This window comes from Aspergillus steynii (genome assembly GCF_002849105.1).
Source record: "Aspergillus steynii IBT 23096 chromosome Unknown P170scaffold_1, whole genome shotgun sequence".
In the NCBI taxonomy this organism is placed as follows: Eukaryota; Fungi; Ascomycota; class Eurotiomycetes; order Eurotiales; family Aspergillaceae; genus Aspergillus; species Aspergillus steynii.
Genome location: NW_020194398.1, coordinates 4,664,159 through 4,690,795, shown reverse-complemented (window position 1 = coordinate 4,690,795; position 26,637 = coordinate 4,664,159). Strand labels below are relative to the sequence as shown.

Below are 26,637 nucleotides of genomic sequence, written 5' to 3'. Positions count from 1 at the left end.
GGAACCAGCACAAGATCGAGGAACAGGTAAAAAGTTAAGGAGAGGAAGGAGTGAGACCAACCAACGGGACCCCAGGAGGCTTGGAAAAACGGCGTTGGTATGGAAAAAAAAAAAAAAATCAAAAGAGGGGATTAGGAAGGGAAGAGGGAAAGACGAGAGAAGAAGGATGTGATGGTGACGGAATTGGAGCAGGACGATCTAGCACGTACACATCGGGAAAGACGGTGGCGTAGGTGTGACAATGGGGAACCACACTCAGCACAATCGCGCAAATCAATGACGCCGCCGATATATAACTCAAGATCAACGGGTCTTTGGACTCTGAGACGGGACCAGGAAGGATCAATTGGCGAACTAGTTGGGAGTGGAGGAGGTGGTGCTGTGTGGCTTGTCGAGTAAAGTGGTTTTGATGACCATGCGTTATTCTGGGGCCCGGAAAAGGTTAGCCAGCGCGAAAGAGGAGGGGAAGAAGGAGCACAAGCCACGAATCCGTGGACGAGAAATGGCATCCACAGATGAAGATGGAGGGTGGCTCACGGGCTACGGTGATCAATCGTGGCTAGAGTCGGAATTGGACAAGATTCCGCTCATTCCAGGGATCCTTCTGTTACAGAGCGGTTAGTCGAGAACCGGACAGGACTAGGGGGCCGCAGTCAGTGGAGTATACATGATTATGGTGATTTCCGAAAGAATTGGATTCTGGACTCCGACTTTTGGGGGGTGGAAACTGGAAAGCGCCGAGAGCACAGCCTCAGATTTAATCACCAACGTTCAGGGATGAGAAAAGTCAAGCAAAAAAGAAAAAGAATCCCTGGTCCAGGCTAAGATTTGGACCCGGTCTGGGCAGGAGACGGGGGGGTGGTTGCGTTTATTTAGTTTGGTCGAATGGTGACGTTGACGGTTGACCACGATGGTTGCAGTGGCCACAGCTGTCACTGTCTGGTCCTGCGATGAAAGAAAAGGGATGCCCAACGGCGGTGCAGCAAAGCAAGTCAAGGCGTGCCACGCATTGAAGCCAAAGATCTGGACGGATGAAATGACGACGGGAGTCTTTTTTTTGAAGGTCGCACGACGCGAAGTCGACTTGTGAGTGGCTGACGCTGTCCGGACTGGTGGGGCGGGCGCAAACAGCTCGGTTGCCCCCTTGGGCCTAGTGGCTGGCCGTATCGGGAATAGCCCTTGCCCGATCAGGCAATCTCCAAACCTTGCACCTCAGGCCATTCCCGACTGAGAGAGTCATGCTCCACCAGGCGTTTCTCTTACATACTCCGATACGCTGGCATCCCTACCGTTATGGACCTTTCTCTCGTTCCTTCGAGAGCAGGATAATCACTGGGTAAATAGATAAGGTAGGGAGGTTGTCTTACCTATTACCAGGTAACCCCCATTCCTCGTGTTCCGTACCACCGGCGTCAAAGTCAACCCGAGATCGCAGATGACGAAGTCCCCCGCCAAGGTTTGGCACTGCCACAATGCCGTCTCCACCTGCCTGCGTGAGACATTTTGCAGAAATGCTGACTGGATCCGCACGAATTCCAATTTCACAGCAAATTCAAATCAGACCAACCAGACCAACGGTTCTTCCCAGGCTGTGCAACCCGCGATGTTCCCAACTTCCCGGGTTGGTGTTGTGGCGCATCCGCTGCCCATGCCGACTGACCATGTCAGTGCTGCGATCGATCTCTCCACTCCTGACTATGCACCAGCCTCACGTCCTCTGGCGATCGACACGTGCGGCATCGGCCCACAGACGGACGATGCCATGCCCAATCTACGACAGAGTATTACGGAGTAGTTATTACTGAGTGACTTCCAAGGGACTGGCTACCAGAGGGACCGTTACAGCAAAGTCCTCGTCAAGCGGTTCAAGAGGTATAAACATATATCAACAAATTCAATCCACAAATACCCGACTCGAGTGGCTAGCACTCGACGAGATCATCCGCATCTCTAGTAGTCATGCATTCCAAACAGAACGCAATCAGATAAACAGACAAAACATTCCCCCCACTCTATAACGAATCGGAAAAAGATCTCCGTTCATGCCGGGCCACCGCCGAGTCCTGGCCCATCGTTAGTACGATCCATCAATCCATCACAGGAGCCAGGGGAAGGGTAGAACGTACCTGCAGCGAAAGCCAAATACCATGTTCGAGTCGCTCCCCCGTCAATCGCGCCGTAATCGAAGTTGGGGTCGGCAAAGAACTTCCAAGACGCCGCCGCATCAATCAGGGCGAGGTTGGCGTACAGAACTCCCTTCCATCCCGCCTGCACCTTCTCCGCCGGAGTACTGGCATTGCTGGCGAACATCGCGTTCCACTCCTCCTGCACGAACTTTGGACGCCGCACAAAGGCGGACGATGGCAAAAGAGGAAGCATGTGGATCCTAGCATTCATCCGTCAGTCATCCAACCATGGGCAGGGAACAGGCGTCAAAGGATTCATACCCTTGAATGAATTCAAGATTGGCGCCAAAGTAGGTGATGTGGTCCACCTTGTTCTCGAACAACTTTCGGATGTGTCAGTTTGCGCTTCTTGATTAGACAACACGGGATTCCATGACTTACGATTCCTGTGACCTTGTTTGCAATGAAGCTCTCGGGGTGGTTCTTGTTGTCGCTCTCCAGGAGGAAATAGTTGTGGAGCGTTCGGCGAAGAATTCCAAGCATCAGGTTTCCTCTTGCCTCCATGCTCGCGTCCCCGATGGTCTTACCCCAAACCTTCAGAGCATAGGCATACATGGTGTCTTCCGACGACGATTCCTCGTCCTTGCCGTCGAAGGACTCGAACAACCCTTTGGCCCACGAGTGCCCGTGGAACCAGTCAAACCCACGCGAGAATGGGAAATAAGGGTCATTTGCCGCGGCGTTCCCAGAGTCCCGGACTAGCATGTTCACCCATTCCTTGTTCGCAGGTAGCCAAGCTGGATCAAGCGTCCCGATTATAGCGGCGGCGTGGATGAAGTAACCGTAATGGAAATGGTGATCGTTGTACAACGTGTTTCCGAAATCCGCGCCGGGATCGCCTCCATCGTAGCTTGCCGAGGAGGCCACACCTTTCCAGACGTTGTCGTAGACAAGAGGATACTGCTGTTTGTTGTTGGCAAACCGGGCAAAGGCATCCTTGAGTGCCTTGAAGGCGGATTCCGCAAGCTGGGGGTTGCCACCCAACTTGTTCACGGTATATACAAGGGTAGCGAACTTGCTCAGCGCTTTTCCGCTGAAGTACATACTGTTCAAGTCGCTTTCTTTGCCAACGTCTTGATTAAGTTCAGTAGGTGCGGCATCCAAGATGACTTTCTGGGCAGCAGCAGAGATCTTGTCAACACTACCCTGGGACACAGACCAAGGGGCAAATCCCATGCCAATGGGGAGGTCGGGTTCGGTCATGGTCCAGATCTCCCCGATCACTGCTGTCGCTTGGCCCTTTGTCGTCGTACGAATAGTAATGTTCGTCACCCGGCCTTTGGTGCTACTGTCAAACGATTCGATGTGATGCGGCAAGGCAAACATCAACAGGGGAGTGCTCTGCGCGTCCTTGCCGGCCTTAGCCCACGCGAGGTTATAGGTACCGGTGCTGTCGGAAACGGCACCGGAGACTGCACCCTCCAAGGCGTAGACACCGGACGAGTTGTCAAAGAACTTTTCCCCGGACGTGCCCGCCGGATTCTTGGCCACTTGGATCGTACCCGACCATCCAGCTGGTCCTCGCAGGGTGGTACTTGACTCCAAACGGAAATCGGGGTCTTTGCCGTCCTGCGGAGTGACGTAAATAAGCCATGTTGTTTGGTCGGCCAAGGTAGCAGTATATTTATAAATGCCGGATCTCGGTGATCCAGCAGACACAACCTTGTCGAAATGAACGCTACTCTGGACTGCTGGTTGGAGACCCGAGTAAATGCCGGTCACGAACCCCATACCCTGCACCACGGGAAAAGAGATGCTCTGAGCTGAGCCACTCTGTGGGCGCAAGACCGCGTTGGCTGAGAATGGTAATGGGTTCTCCGTTGTTAGTACCGTCGAGGCAGTCAACTCGGCTGCTGATAAAATGATCGACTGGATTCCAATCGGGTTCACATAATACGAAACTGGGTTTCCGGGAATGTGCGCATTTGTCGGTCCCAATGCCATCACGTTACTTTCCACGTGAGAAACAGCCATGCCATAGCTTTGCAGGTTGCCAGTTCCTTTCGACCAGGCCAGTCCATATGGATGGGTGAAAGTGGTGTTGCTTTGAGTGCCCAAAAATAGCCCACTGTAGAATTTATTCGTCTCAATAGGGACCGTCGTGTTTACCTAATGAGGTTAGGATCGGGCCAGAGAATGGGCTTTCAGGCTAGGGAGCGTACAATTCCATTTTTGGGGACGGGATGGTCATTTCTAGTCTTGATCGTGTTGGGAACAGGGCCAGTGGCCAATGGAATAAATACATCCTGATTGGCAGCCATGGGGGTAGCGGGACCTGGGATCAACATCTGTTAGACTCATCACAACTTGTGGATGTTCAGAAAAGATTTACCTTCGACAGATGGAGATGACTTTGGTGTGGACGATGGGGTTGGTGAGGACGCCACGGGAGTAGATGTTTCCGGGACCGAAGACTGTTCCGATTTAGTTGGATGGCTCTGACTTGAGATTGAGCTTGATGGACTCGTCGGAGTTGGGCTTGGAGCAGATGAATGGCTACTCGAACTGGATTCTGGCTTTGCAATTGAGATGGAAGGTTCACTCGTCGGGACCTGTTCCGAACTACTAGTCGGTTCCGGAGTTGACGCAGGCGTTGTCGGAATTGCTGATGTTGGAATCGCCGAAGGCGTGGGCGGCGGAGTGTCTTTGGAAGATGTCAGAGCGGCAGGTGTCGTCTCTGGGATGTTGACAGGTCCTTCGGGCTCTGGTGTACTTTCCGTCCCGGGGAGAAGCCAGCCAAGTAGCGAGTCTGGGTGTTCCAGAACGTCTAGCAGGTTATCCAATCCAAGATCTCCCTTCAGAGGACTCTTGGTCGGCTTTCGCAGCACGTGGCCTTCCCGTTCAAGGCTCGTTGGGTAGAACTACACAGCCTTAATAAGCTCCATTGCAAGATAAGGTGGGCAGAGTTCTTACACCTTGTGTTTGGGGAGCAGCAGCTACTCTGGCTTCAGCTGGAGGGTACTGAGTCTTGAGTGGAGTAGGCGCCGCCTTCGCAGCCGTGGGAGCCGATCTCACTTGTTCTGCAGCAAGTAGCCATGTTAGTATAAGGGCAGAACGCCATGTGGGTTTAATTTCCATGTTCAAGTGGCGGATCGATAGCGAATCCAATCGATAATAATGAAAATAGAATTAAGCGGTGGTTGATGGTGACAATGAATGGACAGAAGCTTGATATACTTCCAAAAGAATGAAATAAAATGGCAGAATATAGAATGAGAGGATGAATACTTCTGTAGACAAGGGTATAATAGAAAGGAACAAGCACACAACACTGAGACTTGTGCAGGGTAAATCTAAGAGATGTCCACACCCTGCATATAGTCCAGTTTCCGCGCGCACAGGAGCAAGCCGAAGGACGCACAAGGTGGAATGGGGAAGAAAAAATAGAAAGCGACATCGCGGAGACGGAGTATGTAGTCGCGCTTTTTTATAAAATTAAACCGACTCACCAGTACCAAGTATAGAGAGATTCCAGTCGCGACTGGCAAGAATTCGGCCCAGCGTGGAGCAATAATTCCACTACTGCGCGTCCGAATACCAGATGACACCGATGCCTGCAGCGGGCTGGCCAGGAGGTAATACAGGGAAAAATGTCGATCTAACCGGGCGTCAGTATCTAAGCAAGGTCCTACAACATAACAAACAGTCGTGGTGGGTACCCGAAAGGGTAAAACAATGCAGGGTGGACGGTGGCTCGGAATGTTCCTGAACTCAAGCCACCGCGGCGGTGGTTAGTTCGCCCGCCAATCGGTCCCCCACCACCCGGGCATATGCATCCTGTAGCCGCGTCGATGACTTACCGAGTGACTCGCTGGGTCAGATCGCCTGATGGACAATGCTTGTATCTGGCACAGATGATACGGCGGGGTTGCAGAAAGATGTCGATCGCTCAAAGATGCGGATGTCCGAAGAAGTCGAGGTGGTCCGTCGCGGAGGATGTGGAGCAACGCAGGCAACTAAATAATCAACCCGCTTGGTGTCCATCAAGAACACACGTGAGATTCGCTTCCCACTTCATATAGATCTCGATTCCCAGATGATCTGCGAGAATTGGGTTTAGAACCACGACGCCCTGTTGACGAGCTTCTCACTCTCGAGGGAACTGTACCTATGGAAGAGAAGGTCGACTCGTCGGCTCAAGGCACCTAGGGTTGGCATTCCATCACCCGCTATCGTACCGCGACATGCGGACAGCCGAGTCGACGCCACCGACCGGGAATGAAGATCCGGAGATGACCATGTGGCCGGGGGATGGAAGGCTGAGGAGGATGAAGAGGGAAGACGGAGGAAGTTCCGTGGCGGCTGACAGACCCCGACCCCCCAGGCAGTCAGGCACCCAGTGACCCGATCATTTCGCTTCTACGGGCTGGTCACGACTCGAAGATCCATCTCTAATTAAGCATCATAATAACCTTTTTTGTTGGTATCATATCAACCGAAGACCGTCACACGATCCGAATCTATAAACATGATGGGACATCGCCCCCGAGACAAAGAAAAGAAAAAGCAGCAAAAGATCGACATGCAGTGGTATCGCTTGACATCCGTTCTTGCCAATCGCAAATGCCAATGTTTCCGTCGCAGTCAACAGGCCGTGGGGAATCAGATCGTGGGCTTCTCCATCGGCTTGATGACGCCCTGCTTGATCATCACGCGAGGCTTGGTTGCGCCTTGGAAAGTCTCCTTGGTGGACCACTCGGGACCGATGGGGATACGGAGTGATCGCTCATACTGCTGTCGAGTCTCGAATTGGTGAGGGAGTTGAGTTGCCATGTACTTCTTGTTCTGGAGATGGGAAGACAACCATGTTAGCATCGGATGATCAGGTACGCCGGGGGGAGGAATGTGTGGAACTGGGATCTTTCTTACCTTCTGGACTCGCTTCTCGTTGATGATAACACGGGACAACTTGGCGTCCTTTCGGTTTTCAGGCTTCACGCCCTCGACAGTGGTCAACGAACGCTTTTGGCGCTTTTGCTGTTTCTTGCTAATGCCATCACCCGCCCAGCTGCCCCAGCCGGGCATGGTGTTGTCAATCACCTGGTCGCCTTCGTCTTTAATCGTGTCCATCTTCTCGTCCTCGAATTCTTGTACAACCTCATCCCCGGCGAATGCTCGCTTCACGAGGTCGTGGTTCTTGAGGAGCACGGGGACACTGTCCTCGTCGCTGTCGTTGTCCCCGTCCAACTGTTGGTTCTTCAGGGCAGCGACCGCCTTTGGTTGGTTCTTGGAGGCACTCTTGGATCCGGCGGTCTTGGGTTGGGCATCATTTACCGAAATGTCCACGGTTTGCTGCGAGTCATTCGTCGTTGTGCGACGGTTGTTTCGATTCGTCTGGACCAGCCACGGGTTTTCCTCCGCAGAGTCTTCCTCTTTTTGCTCCGAGAGGCCGCCTGTGGGACGACCACGGGGCTTGTTGTTGGAACGAGCCGGCTGCTTCTTGTCAGGACGATCCAGAACAGCATTGGCCCCCTCGTCAGCTCCTCGTGTCGGGCCCTCTTCGTCATCGGAACCGGGTGCCTCTTCAAACTCGTTGCGAGGAAGAGGTTTGGGTTTGTTTGCCTTGGCCGACTTGTCGGTTGCTGACTGGCCAAATTTACGCCGACCAACTTCAGATTCAGCCTCGGACTGGGACTCTTCTCCATGGAGCTCCCGGTTCAGTTTCCGAACTTCAGCGTCGTTCTGAGCTTTGCGTGTAGCTTCGGCATTCTGCATGAACTTCATAGAGAACAGGTTGGCATGAGGGCCCTTGGCTTCGAGCTCAGCACCTTCGTCACCCTCCAAGTCTTTGAGTTTCTGGTGGATCTTGCGCTTCTCTTTCTCAGCGCCGGCCTCCTCGTCCCAGGGATCGTCGTCATCCTCAGACTCTGAGCTCGATGACCCGAGGTAGTCCTCATTACCGTGAGAAACACTCTTGCCTTCAATTCTCTTCCGCAACTCTTCCTCTTTCTGGGCGAGGTCGGCGGCACCAAGCCGGGCGTCCTCATCCCACGCCGTCCGTCCGGTCTGCTTGAGACTCTTGGCCCATTTGCTCTCCTTGTGCTTCGAGCCCATTCTAGCCTCGGCTCTCCGGCGGTCGTTCGCCTCCTGATCTTGCTCGTCCATGTCAACTCCGGCTTCAAGAAGAGCCTGCCGTTCCTGCTGCTCGAGCTTCTCACGCTCCTTCCGGTGCACGCGGCGGTACGATTTGCTTTTGATTTTCTTGATACGCTTTGCCCGCACTTCTTCTCGGAACAGCAGATCACGTCGCTTACGCAGCTCCGCCCGGCGAGCTCGGATTTCCTCAATGGGCAATTTCCGTGCTTGCAGCTCTTCAAATTCTTGCACTTGTTCTTCGCCGGTTTTGCCACTGTTCTCGGCTAGACCACTCTCCACGAGAATGTTTTGGATCGTGTTTTCGAGATCGTTACGAGGTTGAGCAGGGGCTATGCGGTGGACCTGCTGTGCATCGGGGTCGGGAAGAGGAAACATCAGATGCTCCGCTCGTCGGTTTGCCTTGACCGTGTCTAGCCAGCGATCCAAGGTTTCTTTGCTTTTTTCGTATGCCGCTTCACGGTCCAGTCGGTCCTGTTGGCGTTTGGGAAGAGGGGCATCCAATTTCCCCGGGATGCCGGAGGACGGCTTTTGAGACGAGGCGGTAGAGTCCACATGCTTCAGCGAGTTCTTCAGGCGCGAATCCGTAATCGATGGCAGAAGGTCGGCAACGGTGAGTTTCTTGGTAGACGTCAATCCGAACTCGGTCGGATTGGCATGTTCTTGTCCGCCCCTGGCCTTTTTGGTCGACTTGTTGGTAGACTCGGGATCCATCGAGTTCACAAAATTCTGTAGCTTCGAAAGTCCATGTTCATCATTGCCGTTCATTTCGTCATCGGACATGGACAGTTCACTCTCTTCATTGGAGTCGTCGCTGTCCTCACTTTCAGAGTCGGCTTCATCCGAGTCTTCCCCTGCAGCGGCCTTCTGTGCCTTGGCTGCCGCCGCCGCTTCTTCTTTCTCTGCGGCCTCATTCATATCCCATGCGGTAGTCAGGTCGATGGCGTCTTCTCCGAGGTCATCGTCGTCTTCCTCGTCCTCCTCTTCTTCTGACTCTTCTGTATCCTCGGACAACGTAACTTTGCGGCCGCGCTTCTTGGTCTCCGCGGTTTTCTTTTTTGGTTGGGATTTATTCTTCGAGCTCCCGCGGAAAGTAAACCCTTCGAATCGTTCCTCGTCGCTAGAACCCATGGCTTCGTCACTGTCCAAATCGCTGTCGTCGTCGCTATCAACCTCTCCTATCCTCCAACGGTTTCCTTCACCGTCGCTGCCAGCATTCTCGTCATAGTCGGCGCCTTCGTTGCGAGTGCGACGGCGCTTGTTGTCGGGGCCGTCGGAGTCGTCGAAGTCGTCGTCCTCATCATGGCCGGGGTGTCGCTTGCGCTTAACCAGGTCATCGTTTTCACCCAATCGGTTGCGACGGATTTTCGGTTTGTAGGGGAGTTCACTCTCGGCGATAGCAAAGGCATCCAAGCCCTTGCGGCTCTGTTTCTTGGGCTGCTGCTTTTTCGAGGACTGGTCCCTGTCCTTAGGGCCGCGCAACTGGGTCTGCCTGCGAGGCATGGTTGCGGGCGTTCGCAATCAAATAAAGTATAAGAGGCGAGTGAATCTCAGATGATCGAGCGCGATCGTATGATCCAACAGCGCCAACCGACACACTCCGTGACGTTCCAAAAAATCGAATAAAATAAAGGGCCGGAGGTGAAGATGATTTTTCTACGGGCAGAAAAAAAAGTTCTTGGCGGCGCGGAGCTTCGCTAGCGCCGCCCGCCTTTTTCACTTCTTTCTTCCGACCTCCGAACTCATCCCAAGTCCAGTCCGCCGCAACGCCGCCCAGTGCGTCCTTCAATTCCCCCGTCACAATGTTCAAGCCTTCGCAACCTATGATGGCGCGTTTGCGCCTGACCACTAAACAGGTCAATGGCGGTTATTACAAGGGAAACCGGACCGGCTCCATGGGTTACTTCGCGAAGAACGGCACCTACGTGATCGACTGGAAGAAAGTCCGCACCTATGCGGTCCCGGAGAATCTGGATCAGTTCAAGGTACGCTGCTGGTCAACCTGTCGGGACTCCGAAACGCACCAGGATGGAAACTGACGTGGATTGGACAGCTTACCCCGTTCGTGACGAAACGCATGGCCCCGACCAAGGGCAAATACACCAAAGACCTGGAGCGGAATGGCTCGATAGTTGCGGCGCAGAGACCCTTCGATGGCAAGGAATACTTGGACATGTGGGCATCCGACAACGGACCGGAAGTTCTTGAGCAGGAGCGACTCGAACAAGAACCCTTGACAAGCGAAACGTCCTCCACCCGGCAATAAACAACTTGCGGTTTGATTAGAGGATTTGAGGAGGGAGGAAATGATTGCGAGACTTTGGAAGTATGCCATGAACTTTCTCTCTGCGCCTTCGACCGGGCACTCCTGGCTCCGCCGGTGTCCTTCGGAGCCTGCAAGGGTGTTGCCGTGTCTGGGCTTCCTGCAGCTCGTCTCGCAACATTTAGCTGTATGATATGCATAGTACACCTCTGTCGGATACGGTGGCTAGATGGGACATCACCGGAAATTCCGCTGTGGTTATTGGGTCCTGGCGTCTTCTTTGGTTCTAGCATCTCAGGAACTTTTTTTTTTTTTTTTTTTGATATAGGACACTAGAGATTTGCACATAGCAAATTGATCGGCGAGACAATGCTCTACTAATCTTCTAGAACATACTGCGTATTCAATCTCACCTCATCGGCGCAGGCGGTGGCGTCTAGTGCGTGGCAATAACTCTCTAGGCCAAGAGTTGCCGTGGCACTAACTGCCAGTCGGGGCGGGTGCGTGCGCCGACCAGCAACTCCATCCCGTCATGCCCCAAATCTCTCCCAAATCTCCCCCCAAAGCTTCCCTCGTCCACCCAACGCTTGTCCCCCATCTTTGCGTTGCGGCATGGAGACGCTGCCGTCCTACTTCCCCCTCGCAGAAGTGCCTTTTTGATTAAGGTTTGATCTTCCATCGACTTCGGAATCCTCTCCGCGCATCGAACCGAAAGCTATGTTCCAATCATTCACGGGTAACTCCCGCCGTCCCCGGCAAGTTAATCTCGGAGCTCGCAATACCAACCCATTCGCCGCATTTCCCCCCGGACGCCAGAACCCCCATGGTCCCGGCCCGCAGAATACTCTGGCCATCGCACAGCAAGAGCGACTCCTAAGGCAGCAGGAAAGAGAACGACTCGGTGCTAGTCGGGTGGTCCAGCGGACATGGCGGGGTTATCGGAGCAGGAAGATAACGCGGGAGATATGGCGATCCGAGTGGGATGCAGCTGAGGCGCGGAGGGTTCCAGGTGCTCCGTCGTTCGACGAGCTGGCCAAGAGTGTGGATGGTGTCATGCCACCCCCTATTGCATACGGAACGGCGGCAGAATGCTGGGCACAGTTGCGGTTGCTGGTTCAGTTCCTGGAGCCGTGGAACAGCGGTGATATCGCTCGTCTGGTGGTGTTTTCTGGTCCCTTTCAGAAAACATGGCAGGAACTGCCGACCATTGCCACGGAGGGGGAATGGATGACTCCGCTGAAGCGTCTGGCACAGCTGACTCTGCGCATGCTCCACGCCGCTCCCTCGTCGACGATGCCGGCGTTTGCGATGCGTCCTTTGCTGGAGCTGTTGGGATTCCTCACGGGCCTAATACCCAAGGAAGTGGCACGATCCGCCCGAGGATACTATACTGTCATGGCCCACCTCACCCAGAATGTGGAGGGCATCTCCCGCAGGTTCGCTCTGTCTACGGAGGATCTAGTGCAAAGCGTGCTGGCTCTGTTGCGACCGATCACGTCGGAGACTCTCACGGCCTATGAATGGTTTGCCAGGAGCTACCTGACTATCCCCGACCTGATGACCCATCTCAAGTCGCTGGATGACCTGGCAAACAACATCAATTACAAACTGCTTACGTCCGCCCTGGGACCTCTGCAGTCGCAGTTCAGAGAGCGGCCCCATGACTCGGACGATGTAGAGTCCCGCCTCTGGCTGCTTGCCCACTTCATTTTCTTCCACCGATATGCTCTGGGCGGCCAAGCCGGACTTCAAGCCCCAGAACCCGGTTTTGTTCGAGTGGTGTCTGAACTGCTGAATTCCACGGCTGTGCATATCTCGCGGCGATTGGACAATGAAGATGCCTCCGAGCTTGATGATTCCCCCCAGAGAGCTCCATTGCACCCATTTGTCAAGGACCAGCTTGTCAGCCTTGTCAACCAGACGAGCATCACCGGCCTCCTTTCGCAGCTTCAGTCTACGCATCTATCCCAAGGGGATCTGGCTGACGTACAGTCGGACGCTTCGCGGGAGGCCAAGATCCTGGCCACGTATGCTTTAACCCTTCTGCGAGTGTTTCCCCGTCGCGGTGACGATATCCGCATGTGGCTATACTTGGGGTCCGCCAATTCGAGCGACCAAGTCGGGGGTCTCTCGGGATCGCGAATCCCTGCCATCAAATACTTCTGGCATGCATCTCGGTCTAGTAGGATATTTGCATCTATCAGCCACGACTCGACAAAAGTCTTGCCCCTGTTGAAGCCTGCCGCGGACTCGACCGATGCTAGGTTGTCGGCCATTTCTCAGGATGAGAGAGACGAGGAATGGACTATCATTCTACTCTTCCTCGAATTATATACGTTTGTTCTCAAAGTGATGGACGACGAGGAGTTCTTTTCGAGCGAGTCGTCGTTTACTGCCTCTTCGAACACGCGCGTGTCCTGGACCAAGGAGAGTGCCCTCCCACTCCACGATATTAAGGACATGACGGTGTTTCTCAAGAACCTGGCGTTTACTTTGTATTGGAACTCGGCGGACTTGAATGAGCATGAACCCACCCAGGAACCCGGCAGTATTCGCAGTTACTTCAGCTCTTTAGTTCCGCCCTCCGATTCCATCACAAGTGTTCGGGATCTGGAAATGAAGAACAAAGAGAAGGGTCTGGCAGGAGTGACTGGCATTCCGCTTGATTATTTCAAGGGCCTAGTCACGGGTCTACTGAGAATGATTCATGAGCGTGATTCGAGACGTAAATTCCTTCCCGACGGGCATTGGCTGATGACGAATCGCTTTGACATGGAGGGATTCATCCCCGCCGTCGTTGCCGAAGAAGAGAACAGACACCAGCTTCAGGACGAGGATGACGAGGATGAGCCGGACGACTTGATGGGTGACTCCCTCTACGAGCCTTCCCCGGGACTGATCGGTACCGGTCGCGCCCAGCAAACTCGTCGGATTGAGGCCCTGCGACGGCGCCAGCAGCAGGCTACTCGGAGAAAGCAACTGGAGGCCGTAGCCCCGAGACTGGAGATCCTGAGGAACATGCCTTTCTTCATTCCTTTTGCCACCCGAGTTCAGATATTCCGAGAGTTTATCTTTCGGGATCAAATGCGTAGGCGACAAGGCTTCATTGATCCGGATTCGTGGCGCATGTCCGTGGCCCAAGCATCTATGGGCCGCATGATCGACGGGCGTCCTGCCGTGCAGGATATCTTGGGTCGGCATCATGCGAACATCCGACGCGAGCGCGTGTTTGACGACGCCTTTGACCAGTTTTACGAGTTAGGCGAGGGTCTCAAGGAGCCGATCCAGATTACGTTCATCGACAAGTTCAACACGACCGAGGCGGGAATCGACGGCGGCGGCGTAACGAAAGAATTTCTCACCAGCGTAACCAACGAGGCTTTCAAATCCACGAGTGCACTCACGCTGTTTGAAGAGAATGATCAGCACCTGCTCTACCCAAACCCGGCCGCCGTTGAGCAGCGCAGAGAGCTCCTGAGACGCACCGGCTTCATCGAAAACAGCGCGGAATGGAGTGATCAGGTTCGTGATCTGCTCCGACGGTATGAATTCCTGGGCCGGGTCATCGGGAAGTGTCTCTACGAGGGCATCTTGGTTGATGTCAATTTCGCGTCATTCTTTCTCCTGAAATGGGCCCTGACCGGCGGCACGGGGTCGGCACAGAAGGAGACAGCCTACCGCGCCAATCTCAACGACCTGAAGGATTTGGACCAGGGGCTTTACCAGGGATTGGTAAGTGAGGCGCGAGATCATTCACCCTTTCCGGTCAAGACGGAACGAAGAACTGACCCTTCCTCTGAAATCTAGCTGCAATTGAAAAACTACCCCGGAGATGTGGAAGACTTCTCCCTGAACTTCACGGTCAGCGACACAATTTCTCTGCCAGATTCGACCAGTCGCACCATCACGAGAGATCTGAAAAGCCACGGATCCGATATTCCCGTGACGAATCAAAACCGGCTCGTGTATATTTCCTACATCGCCCGGTACCGTCTTCAGGTGCAACCGGCTCTCCAAACCAATGCCTTCCTTCAAGGTCTGGGCCAGGTCATCCAGCCCTCGTGGCTATCCATGTTCAACCAGTCGGAACTACAGACGCTGGTTAGCGGCGAGTCGGGGGACATCGACGTCTCGGACCTCCGACGCCACACGCTGTACGGCGGGGTATACACCATCGGCGACGATAAAGAAGAGCACCCGACGGTCAAACTGTTCTGGGAGGTCATGGAGAAGATGACCAACGAGGAACGGCAGAAAGTGCTACGCTTCGTGACGTCCACGCCTCGGGCCCCGTTGCTAGGATTCGGACATCTCAACCCGCGGTTCAGCATCCGCGACTCCAGCGAGGATCAGGAACGACTGCCCAGTACGAGTACGTGTGTAAACCTTCTCAAGCTCCCTCGTTATAGCAGCGCCATCACACTGCGGGAGAAGCTTCTCTACGCGGTCAACTCGGGGGCGGGATTTGATTTGAGTTGAAACTGAGCGGGTGGGAGGGGGACATGGATGGCACATAGAACTGGAGGGAATGCAAGGGATTTTGATTTTAGAATGAGGCGAACCCTCCGAAGTGCATAGCCGAGGCGCCATTTGGGGAGGTGTCTGTCTGTCTGTAACTTGAATCATTGAATGTGAATAGAATCACGATCAGCTTTAAGAGTCCCTCAGCAGCGTCGACTCAATACACATGACTGCATCCCGTGATTTGCCGCTAAAGAAGCAGGAGCCCTGGGCGCTACCAGCGGCGCTAGGCCTGTTCGGGCCTGGCGTGGCACTGCCCACCAATCAGCACGCGCGAAAAATCAAAGAGACTGACCCAAAAGAAAAAAGAAAAAGTGAAATTCCTTTGACTTTTCCAGAAAAAAAAAAAAAAAAAAAAAAAAAAACGGAATTTTCTCTTTTCTTTTCTCTTCCTTTCTTCTTTCCTTCTTTCTTCCCCCTCAAAACCCTCTCTGCTGCCTCTCCAGCACATCCTTTCTTCTTCCTCTTCCTTTTCTACATCCTCCTTTTTTCGAAAATTATCGAAAAAAATATCCAAAAAAAACCCGGAAAATCCAGAAAAAGAAACGTTGTCAAGCCAAGTCGCCATACTTGATTTGACCCTTTCCCGCTTGTGTGTGTGCGATCCCTACCGTTTTCCTTTCTCTCACTGCCCGCCTTTTCTCTGCCATCCCATCTCCAGTGATCGTCTGTCCTCGCTGCGCCGGATTCTTTCTGGATTCGCTTGTACCATCGTATTCACGGTGGGATTTAGAGTCGCAAGTCCGTCGCGCTGTATTCACTTTCTGTTGCCCTTTTTTTCTTTTCTTTGGCCCACTTTGTGTGTTCGTGGTCGTGGGACCGTTGAGACAGCGCCCATCTTCACTACTTGAACTTTCTACACCGAAGTGCGTTGGTGACCTGGGCTTCCCGTTTCTCTCCCGGGGTTTCACTGTGTTGATCTTGATCGGAATTTGGAAGTTCAGCGAAAACTTCTGAATCTCTCCATCAAGAGGCCTTGTCTTGACCCGCTTTTTTTTTTTTCTGTTATCGAGAGCCTATCTATCCCACACTGCAAAGATTGAAACCTCGTGCTAATCTCACCCTGCCTTGTAACAGACTCAATAAAACTTCAAAAAACCCAAAGAAACTCCTAAACCATCAAAATGTCTGCCGAGGCTGCCACCACCCCCGTCGCCGACAACGCTGTCAACGGCACTCCTGAGACCAGCACCACCCCTGCTGCGCCCAATGCCGCCGAGGTCACCGCGGTTGAGAACTCCTCTTCCGCCCCCAGCACCTCCCAGCCTCACTCGGCTTCCCTCTATGTCGGAGAACTCGACCCCTCCGTGACCGAGGCCATGCTCTACGAACTTTTCTCGTCCATTGGCCAGGTCGCTTCCATCCGTGTCTGCCGTGACGCCGTCACCAGACGCTCTCTGGGATACGCCTACGTTAACTACAACAACACCGCCGACGGTGAGCGTGCTCTGGAGGACCTGAACTACACCCTCATCAAGGGCAAGCCCTGCCGTATCATGTGGTCCCAGCGTGACCCCGCTCTGCGTAAGACTGGCCAGGGCAACGTCTTCATCAAGAACCTGGACAACGCCATCGACAACAAGGCTCTCCACGACACCTTCGCCGCCTTCGGCAACATTCTCAGCTGCAAGGTCGCTCAGGATGAGTTCGGCAACTCCAAGGGTTACGGTTTCGTGCACTACGAGACTGCCGAGGCTGCCAACAACGCCATCAAGCACGTCAACGGCATGCTTCTGAACGACAAGAAGGTCTTCGTCGGCCACCACATCTCCAAGAAGGATCGCCAGAGCAAGTTCGAGGAGATGAAGGCCAACTTCACCAACGTTTACATCAAGAACGTTGACCCCGAGGTCACCGACGACGAGTTCCGCAAGCTCTTCGAGAAGTACGGTGAGATCACCTCGGCCACCCTGAGCCGGGACCAGGAGGGCAAGAGCCGTGGCTTCGGTTTTGTCAACTTCTCCACCCACGAAAGCGCGCAGGCCGCCGTCGAAGAGATGAATGACAAGGATGTCCGCAGCCAGAAGCTGTACGTGGGCCGTGCCCAGAAGAAGCACGAGCGTGAGGAGGAGCTGCGCAAGCAGTACGAGGCCGCCCGTCTGGAGAAGGCTTCCAAGTACCAGGGTGTCAACCTGTACGTGAAGAACCTCACGGACGATGTCGACGACGAGAAGCTGCGCGAGCTGTTCACTCCCTACGGCACCATCACCTCCGCCAAGATCATGCGCGACACTAACCCCGAGCGCACCTCTTCCCCCGATTCCGAGAAAGAGAAGGACTCCAACAAGGAGAACGAGAAGACCGAGTCCGCCGAGGCCGAGAAGCCCGCCGAGGAGAAGCCCGCTGAGTCCGCCGAGGACAGCGACAAGGAGAAGAAGTCCGAGAAGGGTGACAAGAAGCTGCTTGGAAAGAGCAAGGGCTTTGGTTTCGTTTGCTTCAGCAGCCCCGACGAGGCCTCCAAGGCTGTCACTGAGATGAACCAGCGCATGGTGAACGGCAAGCCCCTCTACGTCGCTCTGGCTCAGCGTAAGGATGTTCGTCGCAGCCAGCTCGAGGCTAGCATCCAGGCCCGCAACACCATCAGACAGCAGCAGGCTGCTGCTGCCGCTGGCATGCCCCAGCCTGTAAGTTTTTGTTCGTGGATTTTGCTGTCGACCGTCTACTAACCATCATTCGCAGTACATGCAGCCCGCCGTTTTCTACGGTCCCGGCCAGCAGGGCTTCATCCCCGCCGGTGGCCAGCGTGGTGGTTTGGCCTTCCCTCCCCAGCCCGGTATGGTGATGGCCGGCATCCCCGGTGGACGCCCCGGTCAGTACCCCGGTCCTTTCCCCGGCCAGCAGGGTGGACGCGGCATGGGTCCCAACCAGCAGATGCCTCCCAACTTCGCTCAGGGTATCCCCATGGGTATGCAGGGCCCCGGTGGCCTGCCTAACGGCATGGGCTACCCTCAGGCTATGGCTCAGGTTCAGTTCGGACGTGGCGGTGGTGGCCGCGGCCAGGTTCCTGGCATGCCTATGGGCCAGGGTATGCGCGGTCCCGGTTACGGCCAGGGTCGTGGCGGTGTGCCCCTTCAGCAGGGTCAGATGGGCGGTCGCCCTGGCCAGGGTGGTCGCGGACAGAACGCCTCTCAGCCCGCCGCTGGCCGTGGCGAGGAAGCCGCTGCCAGTGGTGTCAACAGCCAGACCCTCTCCTCCGCTCCCCCTGCCCAGCAGAAGCAGATGCTGGGTGAGGCTCTCTACCCCAAGATCCAGGCTCAGCAACCCGAGCTTGCTGGTAAGATTACTGGTATGCTTTTGGAGATGGATAACACTGAGCTGCTTAGCCTGTAAGTTTCTTTGTCCCCTTCCCCCTTCCTCCTTTGGTTTCCGTCAGTAGGACCCGTGCTGACAATGCTGTTCCTTTCCAGGCTTGAGGACGAGGAGGCTCTGCGCGCCAAGGTCGACGAGGCCTTGAGCGTCTATGACGAGTACATGAAGAACAAGGGCGAGGGTGAGCAGACCGGCGAGGCCGCCAAACCCAAGGAGGCTGCCAAGGAGACCTCGACCGAAGAAAACAAGTCGTAAACGATGGGTCTCATGCCCGATGCACGGTAGATTTGAATCTGCCCAGGAGTTTTTTGATTCACTTTTTTTTGATGATGACCTACTTTCCCATGGATCGAATTAACGATTTTTCTCTTATTTCCTCTCTTACCTCCCTCCTATCTCTCTCTCCTATTGCTTTCTTTCCTTCTGGTCCTGATATCCCTCGGTTTCCAAAAGTTATTCTTATTTTTGTTTTAGCGGTGTCACTTACTTGAATCTTGTGAGCGACACTCGGTTTTCTGGGTCTCCTTTTTCTGTCTTTGTTTACACTTCACGTGTATGTGGAGAAGAAAAAATTCAATGGAGAATCAGTGAACCATTGGGATCGGAGAAAATGCTACTCGGATGTCATGATGCTTTCTACTTTTTTTTTCTTTTTTTTCCTTTCCTGGTTTTATGTCACGAGAGGGGGGAAGTTGTGACGTCTTTTCTCTTCCTATCCCGCTACTCGACCTACTCTCGTCCGTTGCTTATCTGACACGAGTGTAATATAGACTTATGACTTCCTCACGGGATCTTGAGCTTTTCTTTGTAGACCGTAGCATGCATATATGGTGTGTTTTACATAAAAAAAAAAAAAAAAAAAAAAAAAAAAACAGTCAGGCTTAGAAACTAGGATACTGCTGCCCAAACATATCCACCAAGTTATCGAAATTCGCTCCCTGCAGCAAATCCGCCATATTCAGATCGAAATCCATCATCGAGGTTGCCGACACGTCGGGGAAGAACAAGCGATCCTCGTAATCCGGATCCGGGTCTTGCCCGGTGCCGTACGAATCCGCCCCCTCGCCACTGTGCTGATTCTCCGCCACGGGCGGCATGTCAGATACGGGTACGGATGTTCCGATTTCATCCGGTGGGTTATGGCTGTTGTGGGTATTTGCAGGAGCATGGCCATGGCCATGGAATACCGGGTCAGTGGTGGTGGATTCATAACGTCTTCGTTTGCGGCTCTCGGGGTCCGGGGGGTCCGAGGTGTCCGTGGTTTGGCTCGGTCTTTCTCGCCCGTGGATATTGCTTGCTTGCGCATGTGGGTCTCTACGCAGCGATGGTGTTCTGGTGGGAGTTGAGGATGCGGATGCAGATGTGACCTGGTGGTGGTGGATATTGTGGGCCAGCAGGGAGAGCGCGCGGTGGCAGTGTTTTGCCGTCTCCCATTGTGTGGACATCAGGTGGAGGAAGTCGAGGCATTTGGATATTTCTCTGGGTTGGGTATGTTATGTCAGTCAGGCTTGGTCAATTGGGCAAGGCGGTGGCTAGTTGGGCTTGAGACGATAAAGGTACATTGGGGGGGAGAATAGAATACCAACCTCGAACCCTTAGCCAGAACATACTGGCGTAGCTGACACGCAAAAGCAAGTACTAGACCGGCCATCCAAGCGGCAGACAGGAATCCAGGCCAGAAGAGGGCCTGCCCAGCCTCGACCTGCGCCTTGAGCGCGGAGAGAATCTCCCTGGCGGCGCCAATGCAGGTCTGTAGGCCAGAGGCGAACTCTGGGGTTGAGGGGCTGAGGGAGAGCGAGGGGCGGTGAATCAGGAGGATGAGATGTTGGTAGAGGACGGTGAAAAAGGGGCCGAAGTTGAAAGGAGTTTCCGTGGTCATTGACGGTAGTGACGGCGTTGGGATTCCTTGTAGGTCAGTGGAGAGGCTGTTCCACCATTTGTGCACGTCGGTGACGAGGAAGAGCACGGAGCTGCGCCGGACGGAGCGCACAAGGATGGATTTGTGGAAGAGTTCCAGTGCTTGACCGGTCAGTTTGCCGGATTCGACGTAGCTGGCGAAGGCGATTTCTCGCTTGCTTTGTCGAGCCTCGGAGTCCAAATCCAAATTTGGACACCACGTAGGCGACATGGTCCCGGTTGTGTCATTGGCATGATGGAGTCCGTTGAGGTTGGGGTTCTCGGCGTGTGAGCTTGACGCACTGTCTGCTGTCGGATGACGTTCTGGCGCAGGAGCCATAGGGGGCAAAAAGAAGGGCCATTCCCGATTATAGGCCCCGGGAATGTGGATTTCATGGGCCCCCGGAGCGCAGACATCGATGTCCGAGTCCTGGATCCCCAGCGGTAAGCCGAGGGCCTGGCTGAGATAGCGGTCAATGGCGTATGCCGACCAGAAGATCCTCTTGCGCAGCTGGCGGTCATGCGAGGAGAGTTCCTTGTATCGGAACGGACAGCGGTGGAGACCTGCATGCAGCATGGACCGCAGCATGCAACCGCCTACGGTAGACGCAGTGCGCAATGACATCTTGGCCACGAGATACAGTTGCGAGGCGAGCAGCGCCTGCAGAGATGGGAGATCATTTCTACCCGTCAGCGTGCCCAGCAAGGCGTGCATGCTACTAGGGGAGCCGATCCGAGATCCCGCAGGAAATTGGAGATCCGGACGCAGGTGACTAGCTAGGTTGAAGACGCATTGAAAGATGGTAGTCCAGCAGGCACTCCGATGGGCCGAGGCGGGTGATTGGGCAATGCTCTGGCCCGCATTGGAATAGAGCAACTCCATGGCCTGTAGGAAAGTCGGGCCATGAAGAAAAGGAAACAACGGGTGCCAGACTTTGAAATACACCATCATCAGCTGGCGGGCTGTATCCAGCGGCGGAGCATTCCCCAGAACCGCCGCCACGGTAGGGTCATACTCCCACTGACTTAGGGACGACTGGGATTCCATCACCGAGGGCGACGCTTTGGCGGAAGCCGGGGCCGAACGCCTGTCACGCGGCGAGCCATCACTGCCAAGAAGAGTGTCTTCTGGCTGGGGAAAGTCCTGGGCAGACGAAGCACCGGCGGGACCATCTAGATTCTGCGAGAAGGCCTGTCGAACGGTCTTGATGAAGAAAACACCGCTGGAGCTGCCGACGAACTGACTCTCGTCGTTGGACTGGGCCGTCAGGGAACCAATCTCGGAGGGGCCCGATGTGAGATCAGAAGGCTCCATGGTGGTCGGTACATGATGCCTCTCACGAGGAGGAGTTGGGGGGGAAAGGAGAGGGCATTGTTGGATTTGCCAGGGAGAAGGAAGGGAAACGAATGAAGATGGAAAGTCGAAGACGGAAAGTCGACGAGGGAAAAGTTGGACGTCAGTGGATTTCACTTGACAACCAGGGTCATGGTGTCAAATTAGAGAACCTTTCTTCATCAATTGGCAAGATGGCCGAGCGGTCCAAGGCGGTAGGTTAAGGTTCACCTTAATTCACAACTCCTCGAGTTTCCTACTCATCTCACGATGGCGTGGGTTCGAATCCCACTCTTGTCATTTCTTTTTGCCTCGGCCCAGTTTTACTGGTGTTGGTTTTTTCTTTTTCTTTTTTTTTTTCTTTTTTTTTTCTTTTCGTGTTGATTCAATTCTTTGTCTCCCTCGCTTTTACTGGGTGTGTTTTTAAATAGACAATGGATCTTTCATTCTCGTGGTCTCAAGAATGCTGGGCATATCGAGGCCTTTTCTCACTTTCGCTGTCTGATTACATATTCCCGTGACCCTTTGCGTACGAACCCATACAGTTTACTGACACTCACGAGGAGCAGCGGATTAAAAAAAGAAATAAATAAAAAGGAAGGCAGAAGACCAAACACGCAGAGAGATTCACATCCACATTAAATATAGCAGTCTCGATATGAAAAAACAACCCCACACGAATATGATGCTGCTACCTGCCCTAAACAACCAAGTACATACGCGCAAACCTCTCCATCATGCCCTGGTCAAACCCTTAATTTCCGCGCACACGGCGTCCACTACGTCCTGCGTATTGGCACTTCCTCCCAAATCCCTCGTCAGAACCCCGGCGGCACACACCCTTTCCACACAGTCCATAAATGTCTTCGCGGCCTCCTTCTCCCCCAGCCACGAGAGCATCTCCGCCGCCGACCAAAACGTGGCGACCGGATTCGCCACGCCCTTGCCGGTGATGTCGAAGGCACTGCCATGCACCGGCTCAAACAGCGACGGGCTCTTCCTCGTCGGGTCGAGATTACTCGACGGCGCCACGCCGATCGAGCCCGCCAGCGCCGCTGCCAGATCCGACAGGATGTCCATGTGCAGGTTCGTGCCGACGATGGTATCCACGGAATGCGGCTGCGAGACCATGCGGATCGTCATCGCGTCCACCAGCATCTTGTCCCAGGTGACGTCGGGGAAATCCTGCGCCACCTCGGCGGCCACCTTGTCCCAGAGCACCATGCCGTTGCGCATCGAGTTGCTCTTCGTGACCACCGTCAGGAGCTTGCGCGGCCGCGACTGCGCCGTCTCGAAGGCGAACCGCATGATCCGTTCGATGCCCACGCGCGTGAACATCGCCACCTCCGTGGCCGCTTCCCATGGCTGATCGACATGGCTGCGACCGCCCTGCCCCGAGTACTCGCCTTCCGAGTTCTCGCGCACAAGCACCCAGTCGATACCGTCCTTGACCGTCGTCAGCGGGCATTTGGTGCCTGGGAAAGTGCGCACGGGGCGCACGTTGGCGTAGAGCTGCAGGGGTCCGCGGATGACTAGGAGGAGACCCCAGAGGGAGATGTGATCGGGGACATCTGCAGGAGAGTCGTCAGCAAGGCGGTAGATCTATGGATGGGGGTTGGCTGTATGTACCGGGGTCGCCCACGGAACCGAATAGCGTGGCGTCGAACTGCCGCAAAGTGTCGAGATGGCCTTCCGACACGTAGCGACCATGCTTCTTGTAGTATTCGGTGCCCCAGGGAAGGTGCGTGAAATCAATTTGGAAGGTTCCCAGTGTCTGGGCTAGCTTTTGGATGACCTGGATAGTAGCGGCGACAACTTCGGTGCCAATGCCGTCCCCGGGGATAGAAGCGATGCGGTAGGAGGGTACTGAGGCGGTCATTGTGGCAGGAAACAGAACATGAACCCTGAGGATGCCTGGAATCCAGAGTGACATCTGAAGCCAGGATCATGGCCAATATATAGCTTCAGCGGGGAAAGAGGGGATGTTGCTCCGGGGGGTGGGAATTCTGCCTGAAGGTTCATCCGAAGACTCTGGTCAGGCCTTGTCATCTCCTCCTTGCGCATGCAGCTGCAAGACCAAAAATCCCAAGGCCAGCTTGATTTTCTCTTCTAGTTTCGCGGCCACTGGCGAATTGAACGGTGGTGCCGCCCTCCGCGTCCTCGTCGTCGCAGTAGTCATACTGACCAGGATAGGCCCCAACCAAAGTACCACCCTGCCATCTGAAATTCCATGCAGAAAAAGAACAATAACATTTCAAGAAGCGATTCTTGCTCGGGTATACAATATAAGCAGTACGATAAAAAATTTATGACCCCCCAACAATGGAAGGTGAAAACCTTCTACCCTTCAGTTTTATGACCCAGTTGCTCGAGTCGGCTCCAGAAGCATTCGGTCCAATGGTTGTCCATTTGGCACGAAAGGGATCATCTCAGTATCATCTGTTAGGATATCTAGGACTGCGGGTCCCGGACATCTGAGAAGCCACTGGATGCAACCTGGAAGTTCGTATAGGCAGCCACAGCGTCGAGACTGACAGCCCATACTCCGACTGAGCTTCACGATATCAGGATTTCCTTGGCGGACGTGACACACTCGGCCACCATAGTCGGATTGTTGCATTTGCCTTATCATCCCTTGCTGATCGTTGTTGAAGATGATTACTTTGATTGGAATCTGATTCTGGGAAGCGGTGAGAAGTTCCTCCATGGTCATGTTGAAGCAAGCGTCACCGTCCAAATCAATGACTTGATGGTCTGGCCGAGCAAGTTGTGCTCCAATGGCAGCAGGGACCCCGAATCCCATCGTGGCGAGGCTGCCGGACGTGATGAGGGACCGGGGGTATCTCCAGCGATAGAACCTCGTTGCCCACATTTGGTGCTGCCCAACCCCCGTTGTGATGGTCGTACGGTGTTTGAACAGTGCGGTCTGTTGGTTCAACTCCCTCACTACATGCTGAGGGAGACAGCGACAGGAGCCGGTGTATGAGTCACTATAAAAAATCTTGAACGCATGCTGCCTCTTCCACTCTTGAATTTGATCCAACCAGCTCGATCGACCTTTATGCCCGGAAAGACGCGCAAGCAGAATAGGCAAGGTTTGGGATAAATCTCCAACCACCACTTCGGTCGGCTTGATGACCTTGCCCACCGTGTCGGGTGTTATGTCAAAGTGGATGATCCCACGGCCTTGTCCCGACTCGGTTTCTCGAGCCCTAGGGGCATATCCAGCAGCATTACCCACCGCACGCTCGTCTAGACGGGCGCCGATCGCAATGATCAAGTCGGCGTTCTGGATGGCATAGTTGCCGTACGGTGACCCATATGTGCCAATCAGGTGTAAAGACTTGTCTCGGATCTCATCAAAGCTGCCGAGTCCCAGGAGGGTGGTAGCGACCGGGATTTGAGCCTTTTCGGCCACTTTTGACAAGAACAAAGCGCCGTGTTCGCTGTGAGCCCCGTTTCCCGCGCAGATGACAGGGCGCTGGGAATGGTTTATCTCGTTCGCAACACGGTCGATCTGGTCGTAAAGGGTATCTGTATTGTGCGCCGGAGCGAGACTAGACTCTTGCGGGTCACTGTTTTCACGAGCATTATATGAACTTTTCAAAGACTCTTCAAATGCAAGGGCGTCAAAGGTGGCGAGTCCGATATCCTTAGGAACCGCAACGAGGACTGGACCGGAGCGCCCGTCCATGGCATGATGAAATGCCAACTCCAGGCAGTCCGGGAGATCGCTGATGCTGCGCACGCAGGTGCACCATTTCGTGCATGGTTTAGCTATCGCCTCAACGTCTATCTCCTGGAAGGCATGCGTGCCCTGGGCGGCTGTTGATACTTGGCCGCATATTACGACCATCGGGGTTCCGTCCAGAAGGGCATCCAGCATGGGAGTCACCATGTTGGAGGTTCCTGGCCCCGAAGTGACCACAACGACGCCTGGTTTCCCGCTAGCACGGGCGTACCCCTCGGCCATGTGGCCCGCTCCTTGCTCATGGTGGGCAAGGATGAAGCGGAAGATGGAACTCTTGAATATGGCGTCGAACAGGGGCAGGGCAGCGCCTCCTGGGTATCCGACTAGATAGACACAGTGAGATGTAGCCTGTCATGCTAAGGGGAACTGATTCCGTACAAACATGATGAGTTCCGTACTTGGCAACGATTTCCCGGACTATTTCCCCTCCTGTTAGACCGATGAGCTTGCGAGTATCCATATTCAACAAAAGTTGTGTGACCCTCAATGTGCATAGACAGGATGCCCCATTGCTTTTATGTCGAGCGACCCAAAAGAGTCTCCTCCCGGCAGTGAAGTCATTAGAATGATACCATCCGTCTCGAAACCTGCATGGGGGAAGGTACTGTTGAATTGTATCTTCCGGCCCAAGGTACATGTCCCGGAGGCAACCTCCAAGCAGCACCGCAGTCGCATCAAGCCACCATGACTTGAATTTAACTTTCTGACGCAAGTTCAGCCAGGGACCAGTGTCAATGATGCTTGCGGGCTGCGGAAAGGTGTCTTTTTCCAGAGTTTGAAGCAGGCTTTTGGCGGGTACTTACCCGAAAGGGATACAGGTTCTAAAATAAGAAAGACTTCGCAAATGAGAAGGACTCGCGCGGATATTTGTTGACAGAGGAGATCCACGCCCTCGCAACATCTCCAGCAACGCAGGTCGGCAGGTTCTTCCCCGAAAGCCAGGTATCTCGCCGAAGGGAACATGAATTTCAACAGCCGTTTCACGGCCCGGCATTTGAAGCCTTTCACCGGCTTAATGGGTCATTCCCGAAGAGGAACCAGACGGGGGAACCGAAGATGACCACGATGAGCCAATGATGCCCACTCCGTTGTATCTATGTATCGGTGGTATATCATTGCAGCGACTTACGTTTCCGCTTTTTGGTCGTCTGCGGGGTTTGGCACATCGACTGCCATGCATGGTAACAGCATTCGGCTTGAAAATCCGTGATGCTGGAGGGGTTGAGGGGATAAACAAGTGATGTCAATGGCTTCTGAAAGAATTGGCTATGGGATGTGAAGCTGA

At 54.3% G+C, this 26,637-nt stretch overlaps 8 protein-coding genes and 1 non-coding gene across 9 annotated transcripts; 5 read left to right on the top strand and 4 right to left on the bottom strand.

Moving 5' to 3' along the window:
• The first annotated feature begins 1,406 nt into the window (after positions 1-1,406).
• P170DRAFT_432750 (uncharacterized protein) lies at positions 1,407-2,220 on the top strand. Its single transcript, XM_024848332.1, has one exon. The coding sequence runs from the start codon at positions 1,436-1,438 to the stop codon at positions 1,793-1,795; it is 360 nt and encodes a 119-aa protein (XP_024710520.1). The 5' UTR covers positions 1,407-1,435; the 3' UTR covers positions 1,796-2,220.
• P170DRAFT_35796 (glucan endo-1,3-beta-D-glucosidase) lies at positions 1,918-4,609 on the bottom strand. The gene is made up of 6 exons (XM_024844253.1): positions 4,519-4,609; positions 4,349-4,461; positions 2,568-4,295; positions 2,448-2,509; positions 2,127-2,386; positions 1,918-2,063 (listed from the first exon to the last, which is right to left on the bottom strand). Exons 2-6 carry the CDS (start codon positions 4,445-4,447, stop codon positions 2,041-2,043), a joined length of 2,172 nt encoding a protein of 723 aa, XP_024710519.1. The 5' UTR covers positions 4,448-4,461; positions 4,519-4,609; the 3' UTR covers positions 1,918-2,040.
• A 1,979-nt stretch (positions 4,610-6,588) lies between these two features.
• On the bottom strand, positions 6,589-9,908 carry P170DRAFT_432749 (UTP14 family protein). The gene is made up of 2 exons (XM_024848331.1): positions 7,056-9,908; positions 6,589-6,971 (listed from the first exon to the last, which is right to left on the bottom strand). The coding sequence occupies exons 1-2, from the start codon at positions 9,780-9,782 to the stop codon at positions 6,789-6,791; spliced, it is 2,910 nt and encodes a 969-aa protein (XP_024710518.1). The 5' UTR covers positions 9,783-9,908; the 3' UTR covers positions 6,589-6,788.
• Positions 9,909-9,990: 82 nt separating this feature from the next.
• On the top strand, positions 9,991-10,906 carry P170DRAFT_461134 (mitochondrial 54S ribosomal protein mL41). The gene is made up of 2 exons (XM_024852003.1): positions 9,991-10,264; positions 10,333-10,906. Exons 1-2 carry the CDS (start codon positions 10,082-10,084, stop codon positions 10,543-10,545), a joined length of 396 nt encoding a protein of 131 aa, XP_024710517.1. The 5' UTR covers positions 9,991-10,081; the 3' UTR covers positions 10,546-10,906.
• A 209-nt stretch (positions 10,907-11,115) lies between these two features.
• Positions 11,116-15,162, top strand: P170DRAFT_399198 (HECT-type E3 ubiquitin-protein ligase). The gene is made up of 2 exons (XM_024846271.1): positions 11,116-14,274; positions 14,350-15,162. The coding sequence occupies exons 1-2, from the start codon at positions 11,260-11,262 to the stop codon at positions 15,019-15,021; spliced, it is 3,687 nt and encodes a 1,228-aa protein (XP_024710516.1). The 5' UTR covers positions 11,116-11,259; the 3' UTR covers positions 15,022-15,162.
• A 554-nt stretch (positions 15,163-15,716) lies between these two features.
• On the top strand, positions 15,717-18,788 carry pab1 (polyadenylate-binding protein). Its single transcript, XM_024848330.1, has 4 exons — positions 15,717-15,929; positions 16,141-17,687; positions 17,743-18,389; positions 18,471-18,788. Exons 2-4 carry the CDS (start codon positions 16,188-16,190, stop codon positions 18,625-18,627), a joined length of 2,304 nt encoding a protein of 767 aa, XP_024710515.1. The 5' UTR covers positions 15,717-15,929; positions 16,141-16,187; the 3' UTR covers positions 18,628-18,788.
• Positions 18,789-19,253: 465 nt separating this feature from the next.
• P170DRAFT_443071 (transcription factor domain-containing protein) lies at positions 19,254-23,480 on the bottom strand (the record flags this gene model as incomplete). Its single annotated transcript, XM_024850505.1, has 4 exons — positions 19,254-19,851; positions 19,959-21,602; positions 22,371-23,172; positions 23,231-23,480. 4 exons carry the CDS (start codon positions 23,478-23,480, stop codon positions 19,254-19,256), a joined length of 3,294 nt encoding a protein of 1,097 aa, XP_024710514.1.
• P170DRAFT_t23 lies at positions 21,790-21,901 on the top strand. The gene has a single exon. It is a non-coding gene; the product is annotated as a tRNA-Leu (tRNA).
• Positions 23,481-23,954: 474 nt separating the features above from the next.
• Positions 23,955-25,812, bottom strand: P170DRAFT_344426 (thiamine pyrophosphate-binding protein; the record flags this gene model as incomplete). The annotated part of the gene is made up of 2 exons (XM_024843459.1): positions 23,955-25,675; positions 25,731-25,812. 2 exons carry the CDS (start codon positions 25,810-25,812, stop codon positions 23,955-23,957), a joined length of 1,803 nt encoding a protein of 600 aa, XP_024710513.1.
• Between the last annotated feature and the right edge of the window lie 825 nt (positions 25,813-26,637).

Coding starts and splice junctions, on each gene's coding strand:
- pab1 (XM_024848330.1), top strand. CDS start 16,188: ATGTCTGCCGAGGCTGCCACCACCCCCGTCGCCGACAACGCTGTCAAC. Junction 17,688..17,742: donor CCGCTGGCATGCCCCAGCCT/GTAAGTTTTTGT, acceptor CATCATTCGCAG/TACATGCAGCCCGCCGTTTT. Junction 18,390..18,470: donor AACACTGAGCTGCTTAGCCT/GTAAGTTTCTTT, acceptor GTTCCTTTCCAG/GCTTGAGGACGAGGAGGCTC.
- P170DRAFT_399198 (XM_024846271.1), top strand. CDS start 11,260: ATGTTCCAATCATTCACGGGTAACTCCCGCCGTCCCCGGCAAGTTAAT. Junction 14,275..14,349: donor AGGGGCTTTACCAGGGATTG/GTAAGTGAGGCG, acceptor TCTGAAATCTAG/CTGCAATTGAAAAACTACCC.
- P170DRAFT_461134 (XM_024852003.1), top strand. CDS start 10,082: ATGTTCAAGCCTTCGCAACCTATGATGGCGCGTTTGCGCCTGACCACT. Junction 10,265..10,332: donor AGAATCTGGATCAGTTCAAG/GTACGCTGCTGG, acceptor TGGATTGGACAG/CTTACCCCGTTCGTGACGAA.
- P170DRAFT_432750 (XM_024848332.1), top strand. CDS start 1,436: ATGACGAAGTCCCCCGCCAAGGTTTGGCACTGCCACAATGCCGTCTCC.
- P170DRAFT_35796 (XM_024844253.1), bottom strand. CDS start 4,447: ATGGCTGCCAATCAGGATGTATTTATTCCATTGGCCACTGGCCCTGTT. Junction 4,296..4,348: donor CCGTCCCCAAAAATGGAATT/GTACGCTCCCTA, acceptor TAACCTCATTAG/GTAAACACGACGGTCCCTAT. Junction 2,387..2,447: donor AATCTTGAATTCATTCAAGG/GTATGAATCCTT, acceptor GATGAATGCTAG/GATCCACATGCTTCCTCTTT.
- P170DRAFT_432749 (XM_024848331.1), bottom strand. CDS start 9,782: ATGCCTCGCAGGCAGACCCAGTTGCGCGGCCCTAAGGACAGGGACCAG. Junction 6,972..7,055: donor ACGAGAAGCGAGTCCAGAAG/GTAAGAAAGATC, acceptor TCCCATCTCCAG/AACAAGAAGTACATGGCAAC.